Raw genomic sequence first — 27,409 nt, 5'->3', positions numbered from 1 at the left:
CTGTCTGTCTCCAAAGACAGAATCCCACCTATTTGCTGGGTTGAATCTCCCTCACTCCCATCTCTGGCCTACTGCCTACTTGCCTCCTTCCAGATCTGCTTAGTCAATAGCCTTCCCCCACTACTTCACCCAACTCATAATCTGTGCTGCAGCCAAACTCCACTCCTGAAGCTGTTAAGATCCAATGCATATGCCTGTCACTACATCACTGACTATTCCATTCTTCCTATTGGGGAAGTTCACCCCTCTTCTCTATCCCACTTCTGCCCACCCTTCCAGGTTCAGCTATATCACCACCTCGTAAATAGCTCCTCCATGTTTTCCAGCTGACTTGCTATGGTTTGAACAAGATTTGAACATCAGTTCATACAGATGTTTAAACACAAACTCATATTAATGGTCAGTGGATTAATGTTAATGGTTGATGGATTGAAGGTGGAGCTTGATCCAATCACAGCATCTGAAAGGCAGGCCTAGTAGGAGGTCTTTAGGTCACTGGGAACTTGCTCTTGGAAGACAGCTTTCAAGAGAGGTTGGTCATATAAGCCATGTCTAGCCCAACTTCTCTCTCTGCTTCTAGGCTCACCATGTGATCCTCTCTCCCCAAGCACTCTGACATCCACCACCTTCATCAAACACCAGACCAATGTGGCCGCCTGATATTGGACTGTGAACTAACAAAACCATGAGGCAAAATAACCCTTCTTCCTTCCTTATAGCTTCTCTCAGGCATTTTAGTTAAGGTGATGAAAAGCTCCCACATGACTGTATCATCACCCTTCTTTTAATGTCCTTCACCTCTTCGTAACATCAAGCATATTCTGTCTTTTATCACAATTGTGATTATCTCTGTGTCTGTGAATGTGGCTATAACTCCTTAAAGAAAGGGATCATTGGGATCCTGAAGTCCCACCACTTTCAGAAATTGTGTGAGCAAATGCCTTACAGAGAGAAGATGCTCAGTAACTTTGTGTTAACGTTTAACATTCAGTTCTGGGGGCTAGAGGGAGAGGGATACTACTCAGGGTTGTTTTTATCACAACTGGCACGAGACACCTCCTTTTCAGAGGCATTTCACAGTCAATTTATCCCGGGAAAGGCTTCTTATCTCCTGGTCTTTCAGACAGCTGGGCATAGGTCAAAAATTTTTGCCTTTTAAATAATTGAAAAACAGAGGCACAAGATCCTATCCACTGCAGACCAAATATGAGGTCTGAGTCACTATGTTCCACTCAGATGTGGAGCTCGGGTCCCCAGAACATCTCAGGCAGCCAGACATGGGACAAAAGCTTCGACCTTGAGGGAGCATTGTTCAGCTCCAGCTGTGGTCACTGGCCAAGCCACAGCTGTAAGCAGGACCATGGAGGGGACGTGAAGGCAGAGCCCACGTGAGAGGAACTTTCTGAGAGATGGATTAATGTGCATTGGCTTCCTGCAACCGCCAGAAGCCTGGGCATCTCCGTCCCTGTGCCCAGGTCTCTGATGGGTGGGTTCAGCCAAGACAACAATGTGTGTGTTTATTTCTGCTTCAGATCAGCAGGCTTAGATAAAAATGCAGCCGGGAATATGACTTATAAGTAAAATGATTACCAAAAACACAACCCTCCCACAAGTGGAACAGGGCTGCCAGAGTCATTTACTGCAGTCATCAATCCATAGCAAAGGGCATGTTGCTACCTCCCCTCACTCCTCACTGCCTGCTACCGCCTTCTCTCTCCTCTTTGCCCCATTCTCGCCCCCTCACTGTTTACTGTCCTTCTCCTGCTACCTAGACTACAGCTGTGTGAGCAGCAGGTAAGAGCCAAGGGATGCTTCTTTTTCCCCAAAGGTAGTTTTAAGGCTAGACATGGAGGCCCCTATTCAATTCAGCCACCCTTGGAGCAAAGCAGGCGTTCAGAACAGCCTTCTGCCTGTTCTACGGAGGTCTGGCCCCTACCACACGTCGGGGCAGCCATCCTCTCCACAGTCCCAACGCTTCCCAGGCTGAGCATGTCTGTCCACAGGCAGCCGTGGGCCTGGACAAGACGTACAGGCCAGGGAGGCACAGAGAGAGCCAAACATCTACTTCCTGTCGAGTTACAAAGTCCAGTCAGCACAGAAAAGAAAGATGAACTGGATGGACGGGCCCGTGCTGTTCTAGGAACGTGGATATTATCAGTCACTCCTCGTCAAAAGGCAGCTGCTGGATTGTTAAACACCCCATTAGAGTCAAATTTCTGATTCAGATACTGGAAGTCAGAGGAAATACTAGACCCTCACAAGTGACACAGTGGAATTTCCTGAGACTGTCTTCTCACCTACACAGGATTCAAACTTGGGGAGCTGCACAAGCAGGCACTAACAACTGAAACGATGTCATTGAGAACAGCAATGCCACTCCTGTGCCACACCCGCAAGAACGGAAAACGGGGACTCAGTCAGCTAGTTGTGTGCCCAGTGCTCACTGCTGTGTCATTCACAAGAGCCAAAAGGTGAAAACAATACAAGTGTCTGCCAACAGAATGTGGTACAGGCTTACGACGGGACATTACTCAGCCATAAAAAGGGACAACATTCCAACACATGCTACACGGATGAATCCTGAAAGCCTTACACTAAGGAAACCAGACTCAAAGGACAGATTCGAAATACCAAGAGGAGGCGAGGTCATACAGATAGGAAGTGCCTGTTATCAGGAACTGAGGAAACAGGATTGGCGAGTTATTGCTTCATGGGTACAGAGTTTCCATTTGAGTGATTTTTTTAAAAGTTTTTGGAATAGATGGCAGTGATGGCCACACAATTCTGTGAATATACTTGAAGCCATTGAACTGGAAACTTAAAAATGGTTATAAAAGGGGATGGCACCGTGGTGTTGGAGGTTAAGCCACCACCTGTGACATCAGCATCCCACATGGGCACCACTTCATATCCTGGCTGCTCCACTTCCAATGCAGCTCCCAGCTAATGGCCTGGGAAAATTAGCAGAAGAGTCCCAAGTGTTTGGGTGCCTGCTGCTCATTTGGAAGACTCAACTGGGGCTCCTGACTTCAATCTTGGTTAGCCCTGACCATTGCAGCCATTTGGGCAGTGAACCAGCAGATGGAAGATCTCTCCCTCTGTCTCTCCCTCTCTCTCTAACTCAGGCTTTCAAATAAATAACCAAATCTTTTGAAAAAGAGTGGTTATAATAACACAATTTTTTACCACAACGAAAAATACATTAAGAATCAAAAATCTTCAACCATTAGTAGGTCTTAAAGAAGACTTAGCTTTTTTGATGTAATTTTTAAAAATCTTAAAAACACTTTCTGGCCGGCACCGCAGCTCAATAGGCTAATCCTCCGCCTGCGGTGCCGGTACCCCGGGTTCTGGTCCCGGTCAGGGCGCCAGATTCTGTCCCAGTTGCTCCTCTTCCAGTCCAGCTCTCTGCTGTGGCCTGGGAGGGCTGTGGAGGATGGCCTAAGTCCTTGGGCCCTGCACCCGCATGGGATACCAGGAGAAGCACCTGGCTCCTGGCTTCAGATCAGTGCAGTGCGCCGGCCGCAGCAGCCATTGTGGGGTGAACCAACGGAAAAGGAAGACCTTTCTCGCTGTCTCTCTCTCTCTCTCACTGTCCACTCTGCCTGTCCAAAAAAAAAAAAAAAAAAAAAAAAAAAAAAAAAAAAAAAAAAAAACACTTTTCATATACTTGAAAAGAAGTACTTGATTCCCTCCAAATTACACCCAGCTCCCTAATAATGCGTACTTCTTTCTAACACGATGATTTATCATGCAGATTATGACAACATACCTAGGGCTGAAATTTATGAGATGCATTGCCAACAGTTACACTACATGGTGAAACTGTCAAATGACTATTGCTACCATAATGCACAAAAATTCATAGAAATAAAAGTAAATTCAGGGAAGACGGTGTTGTGGCATAATGGGTTAAGCCTCCACCTGCAACAGTGGCATCCCACATGGACACCAGTTCAAGACCCGGTTGCTCTCCTTCCAATCCAGCTCCCTGGTGATGCACCTGGAGATCAGCAAAGGATGGCCCAAGTCCTTGGACCAGTGCAACCAGAGGAAGTTCCAGGCTCCTGGCTTTGGATCAGCCCAGCTCCATCTGTTGTGGCCATTTGGGGAGTGAACCAGCAGATGAAGGCTCTCTCTTTCTCTCTCTTTTTCTCCTTTTCTCCTTGTAACTCTGCCTTTCAAATAAATAAATTTTTAAAAAAGAAAGAAAACAAATTCAGGGTTTCCAAGAGCTGGAGGGAGTGGAAAATAAAGAGTGACCATCAGTGAGTACAGAGTTTCTTTTTGGGGTGATGAAAACGTTTAAGAACTAAATAGTGGTGATGGATTCAAAATTCTATAAAAACCCTAAGAACCATATAATTGCTGATTCTAAAAGGATGACTATTACGTATGTGATTTATAGCTCAACAAAGCTACTTAAAAATAAATACCCGGCTGGAGCCTCGGCTCACTAGGCTAATCCTCCGCCTTGCGGCGCCGGCACATGGGTTCTAGTCCCGGTCGGGGCACAGGATTCTGTCCCGATTGCCCCTCTTCCGGGCCAGCTCTCTGCTGTGGCCCGGGAAGGCAGTGGAGGATGGCCCAAGTGCTTGGGCCCTGCACCCATGTGGGAAACCTAGAAGAAGCTCCTGGCTCCTGGCTCCTGACTTTGAATTGGCCCAGCTCTGGCCGTTACACTAGTTGGGGAGTGAAGCAGCGGATGGAAGATCTCTCTCTCTCTGTCTATAACTCTTCCTCTCAAGTAAATAAATAAATCTTTGAAAAAATTCACAATAATGCATTAAGTTCAGGGAGCTCCACTGCCAGGATGGTTTCCTGCACTGTCTGGAATTTGTTTGAGGATCTATTTTCCAGAAGGAGATAACTGAGGAGACATCCCAAGAATGGGTGGTAAAGTAAGACCACACCATGATAAGGCTTACTGGCCCAGCTGCTCCAAGAAGGTTGACAAAGGGACCTGAAGAACCCTTGAGAGCTCTGGCAGAGCCATGGGATTGAATGAATGACTACAGGACGAGACCAGGTGTAGGGGCTCTGCAGAGTAACCACATCGTAGCCATTAAGTAAGAACAAGTATTCAGATATTTATCCACTGCTCCTGTCCAGCAGTAGATGGTTCAACAAAGCGAATGTAAGCAATGTTCCAAAAGGCTAGGACAAGGTAGTCTTCCCAATATGTACAGGGAATGGGTTCTTTCTCTACTCTCACCTAACTGGAGAAATAATAGAAAGCATAAATGTTTTTTAAGTCCAAGAGATCTAAATTTAATTCTTAGTTCCAATACTGTCTGGGGGACCTTGGTCATATTATTTAAGATGTTCATTCCTTAGTTTCCCCATCTGAAAATGTCATTAATATCCACTTTGCAGGATTGGTATAAGGATGAAATTATATAAAGCACATGAAGCATCCAGAACAATAAATGGTAGAAATTTCTCCTGCCCCATTCTAAAACATAAAAGCGGATGTGATACCTCAATACAATTTCTTCTCTATAACAAACACTGAAGCATGTACGGCTCCACAGAGCACGGATTCAGAGGCAGAGAGGAAAGCAGGGTGCAAAGTGAAATACATGTTCCCCAGCACACTTCTTGATGATGATCTTCTTGCCTGGGGAAGCGAAAGGCTAGTTATGCCACATATTAAAGCCCTTCCAAGTTCTTCCTAAAATATATACTAGGTTATTGTGAACCACAGTCATCCCACCATGCTGCGGGACACCTGAACTTTTCCATTCTGTGTTCTGATAAGTGTCTAAGGAGCTGTGTGGAACTACTCCCTTTTCATCTACAAACATCCAGTACTTCCATGATTTAAAGGAGAAAAAAAGTTTATTTTCCAAAGCCAACATTTACTTCTTTGAAGCTAGGTTTTCTTTTCCATGCAGTCTGTCCTTCTGTTTTCCTGGAAACTGCATTTAGGTTTGGGGAATTCAGGCTGGAAAATGTCCACGTGGTGTCCTTCCTGCACACTCAGTGGTCCTATCTGCAGGCACTCAACCCACAAAAGGTATGCTTGAGGCTGAAGATAGTGAGCCAGGTACCGTGGCTGTGAGAGGGCAGCACTGCAGGTGGACAGCTCCAGGGCCTTGGAAACCTGCACAGACACATAACACAGACACACACACACACATACACACACACAGGTCTTGCTCCTGCTCCTCTGGCTGGAAACAGCAGTCCTGGGACCCTACTGGCGAGAGGCAGGCTGACAACCATCAAGGAAACCACTGGACTTTATGCCAACGTTTTCACTTCTTCCTTGATTGCACTGCTAGCAACCAGATCAACTTAGTATCTTGTTTCTCAAAGTTTTTCCAGCTTTATCTTTCAGAGTTGGAGTAACGTCAGCCCTCCAACAACACCTCCAGAGCTGTGTGCAGTGTTGGGAAAGTGGTGTTTTCCAGCGCTGCTTTTTCAAACTCTGCCACTCTGCTCTCTGAGGAAGGAAACCATGCTTTACAGGCATTCTCCCATTTCAAACCTCATAGTGACCCTGGGAAGTTGACAGCTAAGTATGCTTATCCCCAGTTTACAGGTGAAAAAGTGAGACTTGATTCCTTCAAAACTCCCAGAGAGCAAGTCAAAGAATGTACCCCAAATCACTTCTCTAGCTACAGCCTTATTTTTATTTAGTCACTTACTTTGTGACTTTTGCTAACTAATCTCTTTGAAAGGTTTTAATCCAACATGGACTATTTTGGAAGGAAAGAAAACAACGACATAAATGACTAAACATGGCACAATGGTTATAGAGTAAACAGAGCTTAATTGAGTAATCAAGTCAACATTTCTGCCCACAGGCAATACAGGGGAGAACATTCATTTACTGTCTAGATTTTGGCTCGATTCTCTAAAGGACGGGAGACAAGATTATTTTATTTTCCTTTCCACTAGGTTCAAGTGGGCAATGCCAAGTGTAGCCGAGTGTATTAAAAGAAACCCCTGTTGGCAAATTGGTGGCTTGAATATTTCATGAAATTATAGCAACACTGTGCTCTGAGATGGTGGCTTCCTCCAGGGAACCCAGAGGCCACATCTCTAAGCGTGTGGCTCATGGCCCATCTTAAAACTAAACCAAGTCAGCCTCAAATGCCTTCCAGTTTCTGGAAGATGACTTCGAAGAGTCTCCAACGACAACCACAGAACACGTGGGGATGGTGGCAATGATAGAGGAAGGGCCGAGGTGAACGCTTTCATGGGCCAAATCTAAACCACCAGGCCTGGGAATGTCTCCTGGGAACAGGAGACCAACCCTGACAAGGAGACTGGAAGAAGCAGCTGTCCACCCAAGGCAGGTAGAGTCCAGGGCAATGCGTCCCCTGGCCAGCTGCAACCTGAACTTCCCGGTGGCTCCTACTGAGGAGCTAATCTCTGTCCTCCTGCCCTGGCCAGCAGCAGAGCTGGCCAGTCCAGGCAGAATTCCTAACAGCCCGCCAAGGGAAGTCCTACCGCACAGCTCAGCTTCTCATCTCCACTCCACCACCCACCACCCCCACCACCCCGCCAAAGAGGGTGAAACAAGCCAAGATTGGGGCAGAAAGGAAGCGAGTAAATGAAAAAGACTCAGAGGCAGATCTGCTTACAGACAAAATAGTGATCTGAACTTCACAGGAATTTCATGAGGACACATGTGAACTTTTACTTTAAGAAATCAGTCCGAGAAATTCTTTCTAAACCTGTCCAATGGCAGACTCCCCATCCTGACTCTATTCTTAAATCTATCCTCTCAGAAATGAGTTTAAGGCAAAACAAAGGTGGAGACAAAACTGGGAAAGTAGAGACAGGTTGAGAAGCTTGTCAAACAACGTTTAACCAGAAACACTCAGCACTGCTTTCCTTAACCTGCCACAAGGAACAAGCATTTGACTCAACAGCTAAGCTGCCAAAATGCTACATCAGAGTCCCTGGTTTCATTCCTGGTTCTGGCTCTGCCTCCAGCTTCCTGCTACTGCACGGCCTGGGAGGCAGCAGCAACAGCCCTGACGACTGCACTCCCGCCCCCCATCTGCAAGACGCACAGTGCGTTCCCATCTCCCAGAACCAGCCCTGACCCAACCCGGCCGTTACAGACATTTGAGGATCACACTGGGGCTGGAAGCTTACTCCGTGTGTCTTTGCTGTCTCTCAAATAAAGAATGAAAATAAAACACACAGCAAGTGTTATCAAGAAGAGGCAGGAGAATAAACAGACTGAAGACCACATTTTCAGTCAAATTCCTGTCCGTAGACCTTTTAGGAGCCTCCATTTTCTCACATGGAAATAGTTTGTCCCTAATGTTCCTTTACCCATACAAGGTTCTGACCCTAGGAAGTAAATTTCCAGAGAGGAGGCCGGCCCTGTGGTACAGCAGGTTAAGCCATCGCCTGCAGCACCAGCATCCCATATGGGCACCAGCTTGGGTCCCAGCTGCTCCTCTTCTGATCCAGCTCCCTGCTAATGCACCTGCGAAAGCAGTGGACGATGGCTCAAGTGCTTGGGCTCCTGCATCCTTGTGGGAGACTCAGACGGAGCTCTTGGCTCATGGCTTCAATCTGGCCCAGCCATTGTGGCCATTTGGGGACTAAACCAGCAAATGAGAAACATCTCTTTCTCTCTCTCTGCCTCTCCCTCTCTGTAAGTTCACCTTTCAAAGAAATAAATAAACGTTTTTAAAAATTCCCAAAGAGATATTGCATTTATCCGTTTGACAAATTCCTCTAAGAGTCCAGAACTTTCCTCTCCTCTTCTTCTCTCTCTTCTGTCTCTGCCTGCTTGTCTCTGTTCCCTGCACCACCCACCCACCCAGCACACACACACAATGCAACCCAAGATCACGTTAGTCAACATGCAATCGTAAGTACCTCTCTGTGGGGTTTGGAAGGGGAGGGTCTGAGGGGTTTGGTTTCTTCCTCACCCTCCGTTCAGGTCAGATCAACTACCCCTTTCATCTCCCGGGCCCTGTGAAGTAAGAGCCGATCTTCAACCTCTGACTCCTGAACACCAGCCCCAACTTCTCTCCTTATGTCCCTTAAATCCCTTCTTAAGCTCGGGTCAGTTCACAAGTATCACTGAGAACTCTAGTGACCTATAACCCATTCCCCAAACTCCCCCAACAGACCCCCAGTCCTTGGGTCCTCTCCTGATCCCCCAATCTCCTGCAACCCCTGCTCCCCAGATCTGCAGCCATCGGACAACTCTGCTGCTCTGTGAGGCCGCTCCCAGCCCCCTAGCTGGGATCCCACCCACACAGTGCACACAAGCTGGGCAGGCCGAAGTGGGCCCCACATCCGGTCTTGCCATAAGCAGCTTCCAGGGGTTCCTGACTGAGAAAGCAACCACGGTCTGCTGAAACACTCCAGGCCCAGGTCTACACTGGGTCAGGAAACCCTGCTGTGGACTCAGGACTCGTTACACCTTCCCCTGGAGCCTGGGCGTTAGGCTCCCCACTGGGCTTTCTCTGCAGTGGGTCCAGTTGACCTGGACATGCTGGCTTTTGAGAGAGCCGTGGAAAACATTCCATTTTCCCAGAGGGACCTGTCACTTTCACTTGCTTTCTACGCCTCTAACCCTGAAGTACATGTAAACAGGTGTTTACTAAATTATTTTCATACCAACAGCCATGACTGCGAGTGTTGCTTCATTATCAGAATGTTTAGCACTTATGTCGCTAAATATTTAGCACCTGATACTTTGCTAAACAATTATCCGTGCCTTTTAAAAAAAATTAATCTTCTGCCCTCCTCCACAGTGTCCAACATGAATCCAGGCAACAGTGAGGAAGGAACTGAGAAACAGGCAAAATCAGTGTGATTATTTTGTTAATTAGTTTTGTTGTTCCGTCTCCAGGTTATTTTCCAAACAGTCTAGCACCTTTCACTCATCCATATTGGAAAATCAAATCCTGTCCTGAGTTTGAATGCTGCCCTCTGATCTCAGGGGCGAGGTAAGGGAAGAGTTGGAGGAAGAATTGCTGAAGACAGAAGCAAGTGCTGCCAGCCACTCACTCACTCCCACCACGGTGGCTAGGGTTTCTCAGGCCTCAGGGAACTTGCCTCATGGCTAAGAAAACCTAGGGAAGACAGGGCAAGGAGAGAACGCCAGGGTTGGAAGACACCACTGGAAATCAGAACAAGCTCAATCACTTCTAAGCGAGGTCTCCAGAGCTTTTCTGCCGTGACCCAGCAGGAGACCCGGGCAGACTCAGCTGCAAAGGGAACCAAGCTGTTGACCTGACTTTATCCCTAATAAGGCTTGGAAGATGTCTCCTTGTCTTCGAGCTGACAAGGGTTGAACTCCGTAGGTTACTTTCCCTTGCAAATCTCCACTGGGCTGAGGAACCATCCACGGGAAAGCAGGGAGAAAATCGACAGACAGCCCTACCAGGTTCAGCTCCTCACCTAAAAGCTGCCTCGAGGCTCCATGGGGATACTGCCCACGCTAGGGATGCTGGGGGGGGGGGGCATGCAGCGGGAGAAATCCCAAGGATGAAACGTTACCAAAGGATCTGGGCCCCTCCCTAACACCGCGAGGGCCTCTGGTATATGGGGTGGCATGGAACCACACACTGGTGTGTGCGCAGCTGTGGGCCTGGTCAAAGAGGCACAGCTCTCGCAGCAACCCGTCTCCAAAATCCCGACATCTGACCCTGGAGCCCCTTTCCTGACTCCTAAGCCCTGTAGCGCCACCTACTGGGAGAGGCAGAAGTCACATGCACTGTAGACCTTGCCAGGGTGGCACTCACTCCTTCACAGGCATTCAATCATGTAGGAACCAAGGCTTAGGGAGTGAGGATCCAAAGATCAGCAGGACCTCAGAATATGCATTCAGTCTGGTCCTCCAACAGATCCTATTCACAGAAGAAGCCACCTCAAGCAGCTTTAAGTAGAAAACTGGAGGAGTCCTAAGTCATCTAGGAACAGCTCCAGGGGGCTCATGGCTCACTTCTTTTGCAAAATACTATGCCTGGAGCCTCTACCTGTCCAGAACAGGTCTCCAATGAATACGAGGTAGCAATGTCCAAAGTCGAAGGAGACTGCACTATCAGTGCTCCTCTCTGTAAACCCCAGGCCCCTGAAGGCCCCATGCACTCTTTAAAATAGCGTTTCATATTCAACATGTGCATGTGCATCTACGGCCAGGCCCTTAAATACTGTTAGCACGTATTTCACGGAAATAAGTAAGAACTGACTCTTTTTAATATCGCCCATCATGTCATATTACGATACATTCAAAAGTGCCTGAGGAATACTAGGAACAATGTTTTGATTCTTAACAGCCTTTTTCCCTGGTTTCCTTCACGCACTCCTCCTGAGACAGAGAAGCCAACGCCAAGCTTTCTATTACCCACAAAAGCCGAGGCACAGGCAACATTGTTCTCTGACCATTTGTAAAGAGAGTTAACCGTGATCATTATTATTATTACTTTATTATGATGATTACTATTCTGCTGCATTGCTAAGTAGTTAAAAGAAAAGCACAGTGTGTCTTCCACTCCCAGAACACATGTTTCTCCCCTCTGCCTCGTCTCCAGCAGATAAGGGACATTCTGACGTTTTATTTGGTAAATCGTTGACTATTAAGAAATTCATTTGCTAGCTGGAGCCTGCCACGGAAAATCAGCCCAGAAAAGTGGGAGGCCGGCGTGCAACTAGAGCAGAGAGAGCACCCGAGGTGAGGCGTGGCTCGAGTGTGCCACCCCGGCCTATAACCAAGGGTCAGAAGCCAGTCCTTCCAGGCTGTTCCAACGTACTCACCTCCAGTCTCCACAGCCTGACACTCAAACCTCTGGGGGGGGGGGGGAGCAGGAGGGGAAGGCAGCCTGATGCACTCAGTGTCTGCAAGTGAGAAGATGAGAAACACAGCCCCTCCACTGGCAACCTCCTGGGCCCTCTGCTCCTTGGTTGGTCACCGTTACTGACCTGCGGCCACCATGGGGCTCCCCGCTTCTCTGTCTCCTAAAGCTCTAACCCCCAATTACGTTTCATCCCCTTTAGTTATTGAAGTCACAGCAACCCCGACATGGTAAACATGTATGCTCTTCTTGGTCCATCGTCTCCACCTCCATCATCCTCCTCCCCTCCAAAAACAAAACCTGGGCAATGCCAAGCAACCCGGGCTGAGGGAACAGACAAGGATCCCAGTGCTCTCTCACCCAGAACCGCATCTAGGAGTGGAGACAAACTTGCTCCCGTGAATTATATAACCACTGCAGCTTCCAGGCAGAGAAGCGGAATTCAGGTTGCCATAGCGTTTTGCTGCTCAAAGGTAGAGCTCCGGGCCACCCGCTGGCTCTCTCTCCCTCCATCTTTCTCCAGAACCTCTCCCGGGTGGGCACTCCTACTTTTGAGTGTCTGCTCCTTACGTGGAATGAGGGTAGTGGGGAGAGACCAAGGTGCAGAAGGAAAGAATCCAAGTAAGGGAGATGGGCTAAGGAGGGGCTTCGCCTTGTACTAAGGGGAAACCCGGTAAACTATTCCGGATGATCATCATGTGAGTGACTGTTGAACCACAGCACACTGCCGTCGGTAGTAACGACTGGGACAGCACTACTGAGCTCTCCCCAGGGCTGTTCAGGATGGGGAGGTGGGCAGAGCGGGCAGTCTTGGAGCGCCTGGGGGAAGTAACCCATCCTCACTCTTTAAAATGCCCCCCTTCTTTTGTGTCTCATTCCCTCCTTCCTATCCACTACTCCATCAGCTAGGAAGGGCACAAGGGAACAGGTGAGCCATGGGGGCCCGGGAGAAATCCACTGATGGAAGCTGCCCCTGTGACCCCAGGGCCCCGGCTCACCCTATTCCCCATCTCCCTTGTTGACAAGATTCTATTCCTCCAAGGGAAGCCAGAATCCCCACACTGCCACCCAAGCTGGAAAGCACAGAGACCCAGGACTGGACCCAGAATCAGTCTCATGGATGCACAGAAACCAGGCAGGCAGGCAGGATGGCCGGCAGCTCCTGACTCTCAGGGGGAATGCTCCTGTCCCCACACAGTCGAGATGGGAGCAAAATCAAGCAGGAGGGTGGACAAAAGCGACCTGGGCACGACTCCTCCCTCCAGCCTGGTCCTCAGCAGGTCCCCCTGGAAGCACCCTGGGAAGCAACAGAAAGCATTCAGGGAAGAGATGGGAGAGGCAGTGTGCAGGCAAGGAGGCTGGGGGGCCTGGGAGAGGCAAGGGAGAGGCTACACCCAAAGGGACAGAGGGAGCCTCCCCAAGAAGAAAGATGCAGCTGGAGGCTGCGAGCCACCCAGCGGGACCACGCCGTCTACAGCCCATCACAGCCTCAGTCGCTGAGCAATGTCGAAAATAATCACTTGTTAATGTGGGGGAGGGGGGAGAAAGTTTCCAGAAAGTGGGGAGTTACCTGGATGCCCTTCCCCATCACCGAGGGGGCCGGTGGCACTAGTGCCAAGGCCGGCGATGCTCAGAACGCCCTGGGCAGTGGTGTGCAGGCGCGTGAGCCGGTCCCACCCTTTCATTATTTCCTTAAAACATGGAAAAGCAAAGCCCACAACGTGTCCGAATTCCAACCGCTGCCATCCTCAGGTGCTAGCCCCAATAAGAAGGCTCGAGGCGTGGGCACACTGGGGGTCAATGGCAGTGCGGAGAGGCGGGTGGGTGTAGGTGAGCTGGGGATGAGGAGGGAAAGGGGGTCGGCAGGCGGAGGGGGAGGCGCGCGGAGCCACACATCTGCACCCCCCGCCCCCACCCGCCACCCGCCACCCGCCACCTGGAACGGCCGCCAGGGCAGGGGGCGCAGGGGAGCGAGCGGCAGCCCGGCAGCCTGGCAGCCTTGGACGCCGGGGGGCGGCGGGGGGCGCGGCGCCGGCCTGGCGTGAGGTGCGTGCGCGCGCCCCCCAGCCGCGCCCGGAACGGCCAAGGGACCCCGGGGCTCGGCAGCGCCCGCGCCCCCTCCCCCACGCGCCGCCGGCCGGGCAGCGGGGCTAGCACGACCGACGCGAGGCGGCGAGGCAGCGGCGGCCACTTGGGGAACTTTTCCCCCCTCGCCCGCAATTTCATAGGAAACACATGCTCCGGAGGCGCCGGGGCCGGGGGAGGGGCGGGGATTTTCCGCTCCGGCTCGCGCGGCTGTTCGGGCCCCGGGTCCCGCCGGGCTCCCCGCCGCCCGGCGCCCCTCGCGGCCGCAGCCCCGGGGCCATTCGGCAGCGCGCCGGGCGGGCGGGTGGAGACGGCGGCGAGAGCGGGCTGGAGCCCCGGCTGGGCGGCGGGGTCCAGCCTTACCTTGGTGGTTTTCCTCAGGAATGTACATCCTCGTATTCTCATTGACCATGGACCAAAAAATTGTGTCAAAAGGAGAAGCAGCCACAAAGGGGAAGAAAGCGGGTCTGGATTAATCCCTCCTCCGAGGTCGGCGGCTTTCGTGCAGAACGCGAGGAAGCCGTGGATCTGCAGCAGCTCTTCCTCCCTTCGGATGATTACCTGATGCCCATTATTGCATCAAACACCAAAAACTGCTCCTTTCCACTACTGCCGCCTCTAGTGAGCTTGCAATGCATCCTCGGTACATCCGGGCCCCTTCCAAGAATTGAGCACCGCACCTCTGGCGGCCACACCGTTTGAAAAAACAGAGCGAGGCGGCGCAAAGGAGGGGCGAGGGCGCGCGAGGGACCCCGGGGCGGGCGGCGCGGGGTCCGCCCGGGCCAGCAGCGGGCTCCGACGTCTCGGCCGGCTCGCGGCGAGACCCCCCCGAGGCCGCGGCTCGGCTGCCTTCTGTCAAAAAGAGCCGCCAACTCCTGAGGCGAGGAGGCAGGAGGAGCCGCCACCGCTCCGGGCCGCGCCGCGCCGCGCGCCGTTCTGGCAGGGAGCAGCTTCTGCAGAGGCAGGGAGAGGGAGACACCGGCGGCGGGCGGGCGGGCGCGAGAGAGCGAGCGAGAGCGCCGCGCTCCCTCCCTCCCGCCCAGCCCGGCCCCGCCGCCGCCGCCCGCCCCTGCCCGCGCCCGCCCGCGGGAGGCAGACGCGCTGAACGCTTCCAGATGTGGCCTCGGCGGCGGCGGCGCGCAAGCAGCCGGGCGCACGGCGCGGGGCGCACGGCGGCGGACTTGAGCCCGAAGTTGAGCACCGGCTCTGCGCCCGCGGCTGCGCCGCCGGAGAGAGCCCTCTGCGCCCACCGGACGGCGAGGGGCGCAGGTCCCCGGGAGGCGCGCCGGGAAGGCCGGGGCACGGGCACGCCCCCCTTGCGCCCCGCCGCGCCGGCCCGTGGCCCCTCGGGGCCCGCCCGGAGCCTCGGGGCCCAGGCGCGTCCCTGCGGGGCCGGCCACGCGGGGAAGGCCTCTGTGCGCGGAATTCCAAGAAGGGGGACTACAATTTGCCCGACTGCCAGAGTCTCTTTGCAGATCGGGCCACGGAACAAAACGGCAAAATGAGCCGTGATTCCGCGATTCTGTTTGATCAATTATAATCAGAGCGGTTGTAGAAGTGACAGCGGCGAGGCTGGGAAGAGAGGAGGCGGAGCCGCGCAGGCGAGGCAGCGGTGCCCAGATGGCGGAACGCACTGGCAGACCCAGGTTTGCTCATTCCTGGGAGGCGGCCGAGCACGTGTTCTGCGAGCATAGCCTTACCTACTTCCCTGAATTATTTCTGCCGCGCCGGCAGGAATCCATCAAGCACCCCTCCTCCCCAGAGAAGCAAACGCTTCCCTCCATCCATCTTTGGCTGTATCCACAGCAAGTTCCACGGCACCCCCTGCAGGCCCGGGCTCTCCAGCGGTGGGGCTTCCGGAGCCCTTTCAGATGGGCCTCTAGCCCCCCATTGGGGAAAACCTCCACCTGCCTGCCTTTACAGCCCACATCCACTCCCATTCCCTGGGTGAGCCTATCCACTCCCCGGTAAGCCAGTGCAGCATCAAGTGTGTCCAGGCCTTTCCTCTGATTTCAAGACTACAAACAACCGGACAACGCCACCGCAGTGTCCTATAGAGCAACCCAAAGTATCTAAATACTGAATTTTTAACGTTCCTTAGAAAACCTGCCCATCAAGGAGCCAGCGCTGTGGTGTAGCGGGTAAAACTGTCACCTATAGTGCCAGCATTCCATATGGGCGCCGGTTCTAGTACCGGCTGCTCCTCTTCCCATCCAGCTCTCTGCTATGGCCTGGGAAAGCAGTAGAAGTGCTTGGGCCCCTGCACCCGCATAGGAAACTCCTGGCTCCTGGCTTTGGTACTGTCACCACCTGGGCCTGCGTTGCTGCAGTAGTTGGTCTCCCAGTCTACCCTCCCCCTCCCTACTCTCAGTACACTGGGAGCAATCCACGCAAAAGGTCAGGTCACAGCACTCCTCTGTCAGCACCCACCTGTGGCTCCTCATTCCTCTTAGAAAGAGACAAGGACCTTTCCTCAATCAGCAAGGGGTGGGGAACGTCTGGCTCACCAGCCCCAGAAAGCAGGCAAAAGCATTTGGTCCGGCCCTGCCAAGGCAACTGCAGGAAGGACTTGAGATTCAGTGTATCCACAGCAGGTGGATTTTTAAGTTGATAATTTTGTATGGCCCACGAATGATGCTGTAACTATCCAGATGGCTCATGGTGGAAGAGAGATTCCCCACCCCTGACCTCATGGCCAGGTACAGGTGCTCCAACTACACTATTCCTTGCTGGTCCCTGACACTGGGGGGAATGAGAGCCCCAAGCACACACACCCCTTGAGCCCTTTGTTCCAGTTCTCTCCAACGTCCCAAATACTCCTTCCTCAGATATCCACTTGGCAAATTCCAGGCTCCCCTTCTGAATGGGGCTCTCCCTGACTTCACCCCAGCTTAGTGCCGTGATGTGCCCATCCCCATCAACACTTTCAGGCTCCCCTTACTCTTTTTTTTAAAGATTGATTCATTTATTTAAAAGCCAGAATTAGAGAGATGGAGAGAGACAGAGAGCTTCCATCAACTGGTTCATATCCAGATGGCCGCAATGGCCGGAGCTGAGCTGGCAGAAGCCAGAAACCAGAAGCATCATTCATGTCTCCCAGGTGGGTGGCAGGGGCCCTGGCACTTCGGCAGTTTTTGGCTGCTTTTCCTAGGCCGTTAGCAGGTAGCTGGATCTAAAGAGGAACAGCTCGGACTGGAACTGGTGACTTACTCGCTATGCAACAACACACGCCCTTCCTTACTCTACTTTTTATGGTATTTAATCCTTGACTAACATACTATATAGTTTACTTACGCATTGATTATATTGCCTATTATCTGTAACCACCACTAAATTGTAAATCCCATGAGGGCAAGCACTTTGCTCACCAGTACTAGAGCAATGTCTGTCAGATGGTAAATACATGTTGAATTAATGAATAAATTAATGTCTGATGGCTTCAGGACGGCTGCAATTCATTGTATCAAAATACTTCCCTCTGTCCCCTGGTTAATACCTGAAACTTCAGCATTAACGCTTCACTCCTTTGTCTAACACAAGTGCTAGGGCAGCCACTGCTTGGAATATCAGCATCCTTTATCAACGTGCGTGGAGTCCTGGCTCTGCCCTGGTTCCCAGCTTCCTGTTAATATACATCCTGGGAGGCAACGGATGATGGATCGAGTATCTGAGTCTCTGTCATCCACCTGGGAGACCTGGATTGAGTTCCTGGCTCTCAGCTTTGGCCTGGCCCAGTCCCAGCTGTTGCAAGCATTTAGGATGTGAACCAGTGGATAAGAAAATGTGTGTGTGTATGTATGTGTGTGTACATTTCAAATAAATAATTTTTTTTAAAAAATAGTAAGAATAGAGCCTGGTTGTTTCACTTCCAATCCAACTTCCTGAAAGAGCAGCAGATGATAGTTCATGTACGTGGGCCCTTGCCACACAAGTGGGGAGATCCAGATGGAACTCCTGACTCCTGGCTGCAGCCTGGCCCAGGTCTGGCTGTGGTGGCCTTTTGGAGAGTGAACCAGGGGAAGATAACTGTCTCTATCTCTCTTTTTTTCCTTCCCTCCCTCCCTTTCAAAGAAAAAAGAAATCTTTAAAGTAATAATAATAATAATAATAATAATGTAAGTGCTCCTGGGAGAGGTATTAAGGTTTACTGGGCATCTTCATTGTAATATGAATATTGATTGGGGCTGACGCTGTGGCACAGCGGGTTAAAGCCCTGGCCTGAAGCGCCAGCATCCCATACGGGCGCCGGTTCTGGTCCCGGCTGCTCCTCTTCTGATCCAGTTCTCTGCTAAGGCCTGGGAAAGCAGTAGAAGATGGCCCAAGTCCTTGGGCCCCTGCACCCACATGGGAGACCAGGAGGAAGCTCCTGGCTCCTGGCTTCGGATCAGCACAGCTCCGGCTGTTGCGGCCATCTGGGGAGTGAACCAGCAGATGGAAGACCTCTCTGTTTCTACCTCTCTCTGTGACTCTGTCTTTCAAATAAATAAAAAATAAATCTTAAAAAAAAGTAATGTGAATAATGCTCTATATTTTGTCATTTATAAGAAAAATCTGGCCTCTTTGCCAGTCTGGTGTATTCGTACTCAAATTTCAACTAATTGGGAAGATAAGAAGTGACATCATTCCAACTATTTCCCATTTGCTTTAGGATGCATTAACAGCTGACACTGTCAAATGCTGTGTGACAGTTGTAACTATAGGTGTTGCATTGGCATTTTCTCATTTAGTCTGCATTGCAATCCTGTAAGATTATTCCCATTCTATGGATGTGGAAGCTGAGACTTTAGTTGTTTATCCTGGGTCACCCTGCTGGCAAACTGTGGAGTCTGAACTCAGCTCAAGAGTATCTGAGGGCCGGTGCCGCAGCTCACCAGGTTAATCCTCCACCTGCGGTGCCGGCACCCCATATGGGCTCCGGGTTCTAGTCCCACTTGCTCCTCTTCCAGTCCAGCTGTCTGCTGTGGCCCGAGAGGGCAGTGGAGGATGGCCCAGGTGCTTGCGTCCCCGCACCGACATGGGAGACCAGGAGGAAGCACCTGGCTCCTGGCTTCAGATCGGCGCAGCGTCAGCCATGGCGGCCATTTGGGAGTGAACCAACGAACCTTTCTCTCTGTCTCTCTCTCTCACCGTCTAACTCTGCCTGTCAAATACAAAAAAAAAAAAAAAAAAAAAAAAAAGAGTATCTGAGATCAAACTGATGCTTGTGGCCGGCACCGCGGCTCACTAGGCTAATCCTCCGCCTTGTGGCGCCAGCACACGGGTTCTAGTCCCGGTCAGGGCGCCGGATTCTGTCCCGGTTGCCCCTCTTCCAGGCCAGCTCTCTGCTATGGCCAGGGAGGGCAGTGGAGGATGGCCCAAGTGCTTGGGCCCTGCACCCCATGGGAGACCGGAGAAGCACCTGGATCCTGCCTTCAGATCAGCGCAGTGCGCTGGCCACAGCGCACCGGCCACGGCAGCCATTGGAGGGTGAACCAACGGCAAAGGAAGACCTGTCTCTCTGTCTCTCTCTCTCACTGTCCACTCTGCCTGTCAAAAAAATAAAAAAAAAATTTTTTAAAACTGATGCTGGGCCGGCGCCGCGGCTCACTAGGCTAATCCTCCACCTAGCGGCGCTGGCACACCGGGTTCTAGTCCCGGTTGGGGCGCCGGATTCTGTCCCAGTTGCCCCTCTTCCAGGCCAGCTCTCTGCTGTGGCCAGGGAGTGCAGTGGAGGATGGCCCAGGTGCTTGGGCCCTGCACCCCATGGGAGACCAGGAGAAGCACCTGGCTCCTGGCTCCTGCCACCGGATCAGCGCGGTGCGCCAGCCGCAGCGTGCTGGCCGCGGCGGCCATTGGAGGGTGAACCAACGGCAAAGGAAGACCTTTCTCTCTGTCTCTCTCTTACTGTCCACTCTGCCTGTCAAAAAAAAAAAAAATTAAAAAAAAAAAAACTGATGCTTGTACTATGATCCTACTCTTAGGGCTGAGGAGAGGAACAGTTCATAATGACTGCAAAAATGTGATGCAGATAATTTGCCAAGAACCAGGAAATTGAGAACAGAGTATATGTGTGTTAGGGGGTCACATGCTGAATTTATAGCCCCGCTTTGTGAAGGTAGGCACTGTATAAATCTAGCAAGTACTTATTACCTTCATGCTTCTTTAGTTTCATTTTTCACTTCTCTTTTCAGCTGTGAAATGTGTTCTTTCCAGAAAAATTCCTTAACACTTGGGCTTGCACTGCACACCCATGTCCCACCTTGCTGCTTTGGAACACAGCCCCGGAATAGCCCCTTCTGCAGTGACGAGTTCTCACAGCGACCGCAGAGACCACTCTGAATTCTGATTTGGGGATTTGGGGAGTGGTGGGAGCAGAGGGAGTCTTTCTCTTCCATTGAATGGTTTGATTGATTCCCTGGCTAAAGGCGGGTGCTGCTCTTCTCTCCCCAAATCCTTCATTTGTGCCTCGCTTGGTAAACTTGCATGTGGGTGCTTCTCTCCCCTCCCCCACGACACTATGGAGGTCTTGAGAAAGATTTGTGTTCATTCTTCTTTGTGTGTAACATAATGCTTTGGACACTTGGACACTCAATGGATATTTAGTGCAGGATTTACATGGAAAAGATTTCTTAATGTGACCACAAATATTTCTTTTGGAAGCAATTAAGAGTGCACTGAATTTGTTAATTACGGTGTATTTGTAAGAGTGGAAATAATCTAAATATTCTGACTGAGATAGGACAGAAACAGAACCCAAATCAGTGTATTATGTCATGGACTATTTATCCTTGGCTACTGAAATGCATCAGCAGTCTGCTTTGCCCTTTTTATTTAAGGATAATATTGGGCACTACATTTACTTCAAAAAGTTTGTGGGAAAAAACTGAATGGAAAGGTAAGTATATTTTGGCATAAAAAAAAGCTTTTGAAATCCATGCATAGATTTTTCATAGTGTGTTCCTCATGAACTTTTTGAAGGCAACTCGTATGTATGTATTTCAAATTTTTTTGTACCAAAATAAACTTTTCATTGCATTTTTGTCAAACTTTTTGAAGTACCCTCGTAGTTTGCAATCAGTGTATTAGTCTTGCTCAATACCATGGCAACATTTCATAATACCATCTATGTTTCCATCATAGACCTAAGGTGTCTCTTCCCTTCCTCTCTCTCTCTCTGCCCACCTCAACAGTAACTCAGCAATAAATGCCACCATCCATCTGCAAAAATTACCTGTCCTGGGTCTCAAGTCCAAATCAGTTTTAATCAGTTAAAATGCTGGTTAAGAAATAACATCGAGGCATCTTCTCAGAACAGCCTTATGAAGGGAGTGCAAAGCTACTACAAACACTTTATAAAGGGGATGGTGCTGTGGCAGAGCCCGTAAAGCCACCGCCTGCAGTGCCAGCATCCCATGTGGGTGCCAGTTCGAGTCGTGGCTGCTCTACTTCCGATCCAGCTCTCTGCTGTGGCCTGGGAAAGCAGCAGAGGAGATGGTCCAAGTCCTTGAACCCCTGTACCTACATGGAAGACCCAGAGGAGGCTCCTGGCTCCTGGCTTCGGATCAGCTCAGCTCCGGCCTTGGCAGCCATTTGGAGAGTGAACCAGCAGATGGAAGACTTCTTTCTCTCTCTCTCCCTACCTCTGCCTCTCTGTAACTCTGCCTTTCAAATAAATAAATAAATCTTTAAAGAGGAAAAAAAAGTTTGTGAAGGGGCAGGAGTGTGGCCTCGTGGGTTAGACACCCACGTTCCACACTGGAGTGCCTGGGTTTGATACCCAACTCCTGACCCCAGTTTTCTGCTAATGCAGACCGTGGGAGGCAGCAGCGATTTGGCTCAATTAATTGTGTTCCTACCACCCATGTAGGAGACCTGGACTGAGTTCTGAGCGCCCAGGTTTAGCCTCAGGAGCCTCAGATCCAGCCCAGTCTAGCCCTAGTTGTACACGTGTGAGAACCAGCAGATTGCGCTCGCTCGCTCTCTCTCTCTCTTCCTCTTCAACTGAAAAAAAAAAAAGTTCTTGGAAACTAAAATTAATAAATGAGCTTATTTTGATGTAAGAAAAATTTGAAGTATATATATATGAGGTGATCTTCCAAAACCTCATAGAAATTCATATTATGAGAAAACAATGCAAGGACTTTGCATTTTTGTATCCAAATACACTTATCTTTTAATTCCCTTTTCTATGAATTTTTGGAAGTACCCTCACCTATTACAGATAAGGAAACATTGTCCCTGTTTTCTCAACCCTAAACATTGGGAAACTTGGGGTATGGACCCCCACACTCTGCCTTGACAGTCTGTTCTCTTAACCACTGCACAAATAAACCAGGGTGCATGCACAGAAGGAGACCCTACACAGAGGTGAACAACATCAAGGAAGGCTAGTAGTGACATGGGAAAAGACAATTTCCACTAAGATACAAAATGTTATATATATATATGATATGATTCCATTTTTCTTTTAAAGACAAGTGTATGTTTGAACTAGGAAAAAGACTAAAAAGGTGTTCACCCGATAATGTTGACAACAGCTTCCTTTGGGAAGTGCACCTACAAATCAATTTTTCTTCCTCTTTTTTCCTTTGTGCCCAACGGTTCAGATAGCTAAGTTGCCAAATGGGTTTTTCCTCTAGCCAGGGATGATATCGCTAATGAATCTCTCTGGAATAACTCTTCCATCAGAGACCTAAGCTGTCTCTTCCCTTCCTCTCTCTCTCTCTCTCTGCCCACCTCAACAGTAACTCAGCAATAAATGCCACCATCCATCTGCAAAAATTACCTGTCCTGGGTCTCCAGTCCGAATGCACTGCATCCTCCTCATTGTATTTCAAGCTGGTTAAAGTGCCAGCCACTCTGTGCTGTTGATAGAGAGCTAGAGCACCAAGGTGATAGGTACATTTGAATAGTGACCTTCTGGGATTTCACAGGATTGCTCCTGTATGGAGAGGTGGTATTTCAAATCCCAGGTGAGAAGTGACTGGCAAACCAAGAGTAGGAAGAGAGAAGTCAGAAGGTCCAACTTAAATATGCCTTTTAATCAGTTACTTACTCTATCTATACACAGGACCATTCCCTCTCAGAGACCTGAGATTGGAACATCAGTGCAGTGCTTTTGCATTGGGTCAATGCAACCATGCTAGAACCATGGTTCCACTGAGCTCCCTGTGTGGTTCCAGGATAAGGTTGTCCACAACAGGTATTTGTGGAGCCATCACTTTCATGCTTTCATGGTCTATGCATGCCTACGGGGCTGCTTCGGGTTGCACACACTGTAACCCATCTGCTGGCTTATCCTGTTGGTGACAGTTGGGCTCACAGCTCCTCCAGCTCCTGTCTGATCTCCTCTTTTAATTACTCCAAGTCCTGGGCAAAGCGTATGTCCAGCTCTGTGGTAAAGGGTCCCAGCTTCATGTGTCAGAGTCCAGGTCATTAGTGGAGAGACACAAATAAGGCTTCTGTTTGTCCTTGTGGGCTCCCCTTGGCCTTATTGTAGCCTGTATTACATCGGCTTTTCTTTCCACACGCTGGCACTGTTGATCTACAGCAACTTCAGATCCATCAAAAGATGCAGAGGTACCAGCCTTCCGGTGTTCCTCAGTAGCAAGTCTGGCCCTCCATCGAGTCCCTTATCCATGTCACTTACAGTGGTTGCACTTCCATGGTCAACTCTGACATATCAGTGTCACCTTTTTACAGGCTACTTGCTTAGATGTTTTTATTAGGAAGAAAATATAGTTGTTCTCAATGTGTATTTGTTGGGTTCATATACTGATTATCGTCATTTAATAACACTTAGGATAGTCACTGTGAACACAGCTAAGAACTGTCTATGGAGACAGACCAGGCATAGAAACAAGCTCTCCCTGTTATAAGCCATGAGAACATTATGACTAACATTACCTCCCAACCCCCAGTTTCTACAAAATGGAGCTAAAAAGATTACTTATCTACTCGGGATTGTTGTGAGAATTAAATGATATAATCCAGGTAGCATACATGGCATACACAATGTGCTCATTTAATGTAAGCTATTATCATCCTTCATCCCCACAAGAAAGATTCAGTCAGTATCACTATGCACCCTGAATTCACCATAGACCTGCCAAAGAGTCTAACTCCCATTTCACCGGTGTAAATCAGTAGCCAAGAGATTAACTTCTTGCCCAAGATGGCTGGGTCAATAAATGAGAGAACTGGATTTAAATCCATGTCCATACAAATCCAGAGCTGTGCACAACTCACTACGACACAAGACATCTGAGGTGGGGTGAGCATTTGGCACAGTAGTTAAGATACTCCTTGAGATGCCTACATCCGATATTAGACTGCTTGTTTGGGTCCCAGCTACTCCACTTCCAATATAGCTTCCTGCTAATGTGCACTCTTGGAGGTAGCATGTTGTGGGTCAAATAGCTGGGTCTGTGCTGTCTATATAGTAGACCTGGATTGAGTTCCAAGCTCCATGCTTCAGCTTGGTCCAGCCCTGGCTGTTGTGGACACTTGGGGAGTGTGTCAGTAGATGGAAGATCTCTCTCTCTCCCTCTCTCTTGCTCTCTCTCTCTCTCTCTTTCTCCCTCAGAAGGCTCTTCAGAAAGTCCCCCCAAACTCAGGACTGAGAGAGTAAACAAGGATGCAGAGTGGCCCTTTTCCTTCTTTGGAAGGACCCATCGTAACACCAGTGGTTTCAGAGACAATGCCAATATTTATGAGCCTCTTCTGGCAACATTCTACCTTACACCACATCTACATCTTGCCTCTTAGTCTATGTGTTAAGAAATCATAGGAGGGGCCAGCACTGTGGCATAGCAGATAAAGCCGCTACTGCAGTGCCAGCATCCCATATGGGTGCTGGTTCAAGTCCCAGCTGCTCCACTCCAGCTCTCTGCTATGCCCTGGGAAAGCAGTAGAAGATAGCCTAAGTCCTTGGGCCCCTGCACCCATGTGGGAAGACCTGGAGGAAGCTTCTGGCTGCTGGCTTCGGATTGGTGCAGCTTCAGCCGTTGCAGCCAACTGGGGCGTGAACCAGCAGATTCAAGACCTCTCTCTCTCTCTCTCTCTCTGCCTCTCCTCTCTCTGTGTAATTCTTTCAAATAAATAAATAAATATTTAAAAAAAAAAAAAGAAGAAGCAGCAGTCACAAGACAGATGGGATCCTGCTAACCCACCATCTTTATCCACTGCACTTATGGAAAATTGTTCTAGTAGCTCAGCCCCAATTTTGGTCCCAAGGGGAAGCCAGAATGTTGGGAGTGTGGGGGGAATGTAATCCTCATTCTTTAGCAGCCTACACTGCTAAGATAACAACATTGTGGATGGCTACTATTGTGATTGTCAGCAATACTTAATCCCAAAGAGAGAATGTAGCACGATGGAGGCCAGCCTGCTCCTGGAGGCTGACTCCCTTGGTGGGAGAATCTGCGTGCCATGTGTAATTCCACGTCCAGTACTCTCTTGCTAACACACTAGCCTGTGCCCCTGTTTGGTCATTTGCAAAACGGGGACATGTTACCTCATGTCCTGTGGCTCTTGGCAAAGAGACATCAAGTGAAGAGCTAAATCATCACCATGGCAACATTCATTACTTCTGAGGAGCTGAGAACATTCATTTCACATGGGCACCTGCTGACCCCCAGAAGGAACTACTCTGTCAAGGTTCAGACCTGGACCAATCTTGTGTCCACGTCTCAAAATTTTATTATTTATTGATTTATTCTATTTTATTTGAAAGAGAGAGATGTAAACAGAAATCTTTTATCCACCAGTTCTTACCCCAAGTGCCTACAACAGCCAATGCTAAGCCAGGCCAAAGCCAGAAGCCCAGAACTCAATCTAGGTCTCCCACATGGATGGCAGGAATCCATCACCTACTGCCTCCCAGGGTACACTTTATCTGGAAGATGAAATTGGACTTGGAGCTTGGACTCGAATTCAGGCATTTGGATGTGGGGTGAGGGCATCCCAAGTGGCATCTTAACCACTGCACCAAACACCTTCCCTTTGTGTCCATTTTTTTAGTTGTTCCGAGGTCATCACAGAGCGAAAGCTATTCCCGTATGCCTTCATTCTTAGGGCTGCCTTCACAAATTACCAAGAAAGCAGCAGAAATGTATTCCCTCACAGTCTTGGGGGCTGGAAGTCCTAAACCCTGCAGGATCACACTCCCTTTAGGGGTCACAGGGAAGAATCTGTTCTTTACCTCTCCCCACTTTCGGTGGCTGATGGCAACCCTTATCTGGTGGCCACACTGCTGCAATTGCTATCTCTGGGGTCACATTGCTCCACCCCTGGCTGTCAAATCTCCTGCTCACTCTGACAAGGACCCTTGGCACTGGACTGAGGACTCACCTGGTAATTCAGAATGATGCCGTTGCCTCAAGGTCCTTAAGTTAATTACATCTACAGAGACCTTTTTTTTCCAAATAAGTCAACAATCACACATCGTGGGAATTAGCACATAGACAAGTATTCCAGGGGGCACTATTCAGCCCTCTACATTGCCCTAACTTACACTCAAATCCCTTCACCCATCTTCATTTGAATCACAAGCCCAGCACTTACCAGTTCCTAAATAGTTACCAACGACTTTATCTCTCTCTGAGGCTCCATTCCTTCATTTATAAAGTAGAAAATGTGACCATATGTTAAGATTTAAATGATCAATAAGCCCAGCGTAATTGCTGGACTGTATGAGTAGAAGGGACTCCTTTCCCTTGATGTTCAGTCTCACACACACAACTCTTCCTGGTAAATATTATCCTCAGTTTTTTAAAAAAATATTTATTTGAAAGGCAGAGTTACAGGGCCAGAGCTGTGGCATAGTGAGTGAAGCTGCCGCCTGCAGTGCCAGCATCCCATATGCGTGCCGGTTTATATGTTGGCTGCTCCTCTTCTGATCCAGCTCTCTACTATGGCCTGGGAAAGCAGTGGAGGATGGCTCAAGTCCTTGGGCCCCTGCACCCACATGGGAGACCTGGAGGAGGCTCCTGGCTCCTGGCTTCAAATTGGCCCAGCTCCAGGCACTGGGGAGTGAACCTCCACCCTTCTTTGAACACATTGTAAGTTTTCCATCATCTTCAAAACACAGGCTTGAGATCAAACACCTTTATCTGACCATCAGTTATGAACTTTCTTGTTGATACAACTCTTGATGATTTTACTTTCTTTCAGGATTTCAGCTTTCTGTCTGGCTCTTCTCCCTCTTACTCATGCATAAATAAATGATGGCAGAGTTCATATCTGTGCTCCAGATTACTTTTTCCTGAATGGTCACTTTGCATGCATCCCTCTTAGAATCCCAGGGCATTCATTTCCAGCTTGCTTCCCTGCAATGTCAGAAATTACCCCAGTGTGGAGCTCTGTAGCCTTGATCATTCTTGGTTCCTAATCTGACAGAGGTCAGGTGACCCTTTGCCTAATAAGAAATTTGGAGGGGCCGGCGCTGTGGTGTAGCAAGTAAAGCAGCTGTCCGCAGTGCTGGCATCCCATATGGGCACCGATTTGAGTCCCGGCTACTCCACTTCCTATCCAGCTCTCTGCTATGGCCTGAGATAGCAGTA

The 27,409-nt window shown here is 49.7% G+C and overlaps 1 protein-coding gene across 31 annotated transcripts in view; it reads right to left on the bottom strand.

Moving 5' to 3' along the window:
• The window catches only part of CACNA1C (calcium voltage-gated channel subunit alpha1 C), a 740,475-nt gene that overhangs the window by 623,458 nt on the left and 89,608 nt on the right, over nucleotides 1-27,409 (bottom strand). For 16 of the 31 annotated variants that reach the window (XM_051849918.3, XM_051849924.3, XM_051849922.3 and 13 more), the window contains exon 1: nucleotides 14,232-14,575. The exons of 14 other annotated variants lie outside the window; for them this stretch is intronic. In XM_051849918.3, the coding sequence (XP_051705878.1) occupies nucleotides 14,232-14,280 (49 nt within the window). In that variant the 5' untranslated portion in view covers nucleotides 14,281-14,575. Of the gene's footprint in view, nucleotides 1-14,231; nucleotides 14,825-27,409 lie in introns of those variants that run through there. One more of the 31 variants, XM_051849911.3, reaches the window with a different exon arrangement.

The sequence above is a fragment of the Oryctolagus cuniculus genome, chromosome 9 (assembly GCF_051225735.1).
Source record: "Oryctolagus cuniculus isolate XC-2025 breed Fujian yellow rabbit chromosome 9, ASM5122573v1, whole genome shotgun sequence".
In the NCBI taxonomy this organism is placed as follows: domain Eukaryota; kingdom Metazoa; phylum Chordata; class Mammalia; order Lagomorpha; family Leporidae; genus Oryctolagus; species Oryctolagus cuniculus.
This window is presented reverse-complemented; position numbering and strand designations above follow the sequence as displayed.